The sequence below is a fragment of the Coregonus lavaretus genome, assembly GCF_964263955.1.
Source record: "Coregonus lavaretus genome assembly, chromosome: 5".
Classification (NCBI taxonomy): domain Eukaryota; kingdom Metazoa; phylum Chordata; class Actinopteri; order Salmoniformes; family Salmonidae; genus Coregonus; species Coregonus lavaretus.
This window is the reverse complement of record NC_139992.1, coordinates 40,031,169-40,035,877: the sequence shown is the minus strand read 5'-3', so window position 1 is coordinate 40,035,877 and position 4,709 is coordinate 40,031,169. Positions and strand designations below refer to the sequence as shown.

Here is a 4,709-nt window from a genome sequence, read left to right as displayed (position 1 = left end):
TTTCAAATGATCCATTATCAATTATTTGATCCACCCCCTAAGAAAATCTCTCTCCCCTTCTATTCTGGAGTTCTACCTCTACCAGCTATTTCCCCTAGTGGCCATTAAATACTCAGCTCCCGTATGTTCTTTTTCTTACTCTATCCTGTCTACTATTCCGCTCATGATGGATTGCATATTTCTTGACCTCGGCTAACGAAGTAATTCCCCATCCCACTAAAGTCCTCTTAATATTCCATCTTATTTCTGGTCTCATTCCACTAAGGAATGCTATTTTTTAGCTGCTGATGGTACGGAGTATCATTTCCCTGTCCCTGGGGAGGCTCAGGTATTTCACTTGGCTGATGGTCTCACTGTCTTCCTGTTTACATTCATGTACTTTGGAGAAGTCAGCATGCCGATGGTAAGGTTCCCTTAAATTATTACACAACTCAGTTATTTTCCCAACATATTGCCCATCATTTGCCCATGGTAGGACTGCTCCATTGGCATCCCCTGAAACCCACTGCCCCCCAACAGCTGCCCAATCTTTCCCAACTAGGGTTCTGACTGCCCTCTCAATTTCCCCTGTGTTTAGCTTAAAGCTTGCTGCTAGACTCTCCAAATCCCTCCTGAACCCCTCTATTCCTGTCTTAGGGTGCACTACACCCTCTATAGCTCTCACTACATCTCGCTGTGTCCATGCCCTATATACATCCAGTGTGTCTGGTGCATGCTTCTCCCCAGCCCTTGGGTTCGGCAAGGCTATCAAAGGGTACTGGTCATCCCCTTCCTCATCATCTAACCACTCTTTCTTCCCTGGCTTATTGTAGTTTTCTAATCTTTTTAACTCCCTGTTTTTAAACTCTCTGTGTTTACTCTCTCTAGCTTTTCCTGCCTCTTCCCTCTCTACCCTCCTATCATTACTGAATCAATGATAATACATTTACATTCTAGTCACCCAGCAGACGCTCCTATCCAGAGCGACCTACAGTTAGTGAATACATTTTTTAAATTATTGTTTTACTGCCCCCCCCCGTGGGAATCGAACCCACACCCCTGGCGTTGCAAACACCATGCTCTATCAACTGAGCTACATCCCTGTCGGCCATTTTCCCCCCTACCCTGGACGACGCTGGGCCAATTGTGCGTCTCCCGGGTCGCGGCCGGCTGCGACAGAGCCTGGATTCGAACCAGGATCTCTAGTGGCACAGTTAGCACTGCGATGCAATGCCTTAGACCACTGCGCCACTCAGGAGCTAATAACTGCAATAACTATCAATAATAATTATAATAACTATTACGAATTATATTGTCCTTTTTCTGATGTTATAATTGTAGTCTATTCCATCACTTTAGTTTAAAATATAAATTTATTTATAACAAATCCAGAACCCACCACAGGCTGGCGCTATTCCCCCAGCACAACAGCCAATGCCACTTGCTTCCCTGTAACGAAAATAAATTATCGTTTTAAAATTTTCCAACTATTTGTATTTTCCCGCTAACCCATTTCAGTTCGCTATTCAATATCTTTAAGAGTTCTCTCTGATTCGGCCCCAATCAATAAAACAAATGCTTGATATCGTTGATCAGCATACACTTAATGACATTCCTACCATCTGAACTTATGTACTGTCTCTCACCCCCCCCCCCCCCCCCCCCCCCCCCCTGCTCCTTCCTACATTATGGGGGAGGCGCGGGAAACTTCCCTACAATCTTAAAAAAACACTCGCTGTCTCTAGCCCCTCCTTTCGCTGTTTTTTCAAATTCATTTTATATACATCTGCCTACTAACTTTTTTACTTCGAGATGCCCAATAAATTCATACCTCTTCTCCCAAATGGATCCATAAACCATATTTCTTCGATCTCTTTAGAAGTTTTATTTCCCATGGTGGAAAAATAAAAATCCCCCCTTTAGTAATAATTCCCAGAATTATTCTTCTAGGAGCTAATATTTTAGTGCGCCTCTTGAGCCAATGTATGATCTGCTTTTGTAATTAACCATTTAAAATTATTTAACCCCTAACCCAGAGCTTTTATTTAAAACTCCGGTTTCATGAAAAGAGTTAGATAACCATTTTTTCTCACGTGACTTATTTTTTTAGCTCCTTCCTAGAAACAATTATCACGTATACTGATGGATTCTTAAGTCTCACACGTACACAACATTATACAATCATTTGCTAAACCTATTTGTAACCTAGAGGTCGTAACTGCTCTAGTTTCATGAAACACACAGAGTTCTAGCAAATCCCCAGTCGTATACGCGACTTTTGACCTGTTTATCCATAGCACACGACGAAAATCATCCCTTTCCCTGTTTATCGTAGTACTGTACCCAGTACAGTCTCAATAAAAATTAGTTTACATTGGTGATGGCCTTCACCCCTTGTCATTTCGGACTAGATTATTCTGGTAATAGCTATTTACCTAGGGTCAATTGCGGACCCTCCCCGTTTCGTAATAATTATTACTTCCTTTGAGATTTTGGTAACTATTCTCTGCCCTCTCACAAGAATCACTATTCTCATACAAGTTCAAATCATTTCACCAAAATCCATGAATAAAAATTACTGACCTTTTCCTTGCAGTTTGGATTGAAATGCTTTTTCAAACTTGTTAACGTCTTTATCGTTCATAAAGAGTAATCACCGGCCTGTTCATAACCTTAACGTCGAAGGCCAGGACTCTTTCACGGATGCTATCACCCGCCCGTGCACGGGTTTCGGTGTCCTTAGAACGATAAAGATGTATTAAGCTCCGCTCAAAGGACCAATCTGTCATGTGAATTTCTATCTCTAATTCAACCTAAGCTTGAATCATTACCAGAGGTTGTAAGGCTCTGGTTTTAATCATCAATGATTCAAGGTCCACAACCAACAAGTATTATCTGTATATTTATTCATGGAGAGCTCTGGCGCCGAAGACACAAACATACGATTTTATACCTCCTGGACTTGACTCCTCCCACCTTTAGGTGGGTTTTCTAAACAGTTTCCGCCTTCCCCTTTACCTTTGAATGTTTAGTACCGCCCCCTCTGTTAGTGGGTTGACACTACATGATAATTCTAACATTTATAGTGTATTTGGGGTGAAATCCTTTAGTCATTATTCTTAAAATCTTGTCATGACATTAGTGTCACTGCGCCAGACAGTGTTGAAATAACAGTCTTTAAACGCTGGTCTAATGACCACAAGGAAATTGGCTTCTAGTGACGGATTGCCCTCCTCTACTTCCTCCCCCTCTCTCTATATATATTTCTCTCTTTTCTCTCTTTCTCTCTTTCTCTCTTTCTCTCTCTCTCTCTCTCTCTCTCTCTCTCTCTCTATCTCTCTCTCTCTCTCTCTCTCTCTCTCTCTCTCTCTCTCTCTCTCTCTCTCTCTCTCTCTCTCTCTCTCTCTCTCTCCCTCTCTCTCTCTCTCTCTCTCTCTACCCCCCCTATATTTCTACCCCCCCCCCCCTCTCTCTCTCTGTCTATGTGGTGAAAATGCTGATTTGGGTGAACATTCTCCGGCTTGTCATGCAGGGGGTGGTACACAACACTTCCCAATCTAATGATGAGTGATTGGCTGACCGAACCGGTTCCAAATCTCTGTGTTAATCATCGATCTGACAGGTAGTCATACAGCTCTCTCTCTTTCTCTCTCTCTCTCGCTCGCTCTCTCCCTCTCTCTCTCGCTCTCTCCCTCTCTCTCGCTCTCTCGCTCCCTCTCTCCCTCTCTCTCTCGCTCTCTCGCTCTCTCTCCCTCTCTCTCTGTCTCCCTCCCTCTCTGTCTCCCTCCCTCTCTCTGTCTCTTTCTCTCTCCCTCTCCCTCTCCCTCCCCCAATCATCATCAGCCCCCCCCCCCCCCAGATAACAGCTTTACGAGGCTCTCCGATTACCAAGTGCAGTGGCCGCACTGGCGGACTGACCGCACACATGTCACAACACGACCGGGGGTTAGCTGCCATGCGTGTCCATTAACTTTTCCCACACTCCACGAGCATGCAAAAAAAAAAAAAAAAAAAAATACCCTGCTTCCTCCTTGGCTCCTAAGTGCTACCATTGGGTGTGATATCTCTCTCTCTCTCTCTCTCTCTCTCTCTCTCTCTCTCTCTCTCTCTCTCTCTCTCTCTCTCTCTCTCTCTCTCTCTCTCTCTCTCATTCCCCTTTTCTCCCTCGACCCGTCACTTGGGCTGTCTTTGATTGCAGCCCAGACAAGCAAGAGCTTTATGATTTAAGCCCAGGGCTTGCTGTACCAAGCCCTGGACTCATTTTGAAGCCAAACCCCCCCTCCACCTCCCCTCCTCACCCCTCCCTCCCTCGCGCCCCTCCTGCAGTTGCAAGGGAAGGCTGTTTTCTGGCAGGAAATGAATAGCTCCCAGATGAGCGCAGGAACCTGAGAGGTCGTGAGAACGAGGCGAACCCCCCTCTGCAGCCGGCCTGTTGCCAGCCGCCGGGGGAATGTGGGAGAGCGCCTCTCTGACACACGCGTCAACCCTCCCTCCCCGCTCTCCCTCCCTGCTGCCTCTCTCCCTGCCTCACTGGCTGCCTGGCCTGGCCTGGAAACTGGCCTGACTGACAAGGCAGCAGCCCCGGAGTAGGGCAGAGCGGACAAGGGGAGGAGGGAGGCAGGGTGATGGTAGGGTGGAGGGGGTTGGCAGGAAGTGCTGGATCTCTACTGCACCCAGTCCTAGTGTTCGCACGCATGCATGCACTCACTCACACACGCACACACATTTTT

The 4,709-nt window shown here is 46.0% G+C and overlaps 1 protein-coding gene across 1 annotated transcript in view; it reads left to right on the top strand.

Moving 5' to 3' along the window:
• Positions 1 to 394: 394 nt before the first annotated feature.
• LOC311129254 (cadherin-like and PC-esterase domain-containing protein 1) overlaps positions 395 to 4,709 on the top strand; it is a gene marked incomplete at both ends in the record, with an annotated part of 79,948 nt that continues 75,633 nt past the window's right edge. Inside the window, one exon of the mRNA XM_084161548.1 lies at positions 395 to 403. Coding sequence (XP_084017674.1) covers positions 395 to 403 — 9 coding nt within the window. The remainder of the gene's footprint in view (positions 404 to 4,709) is intronic.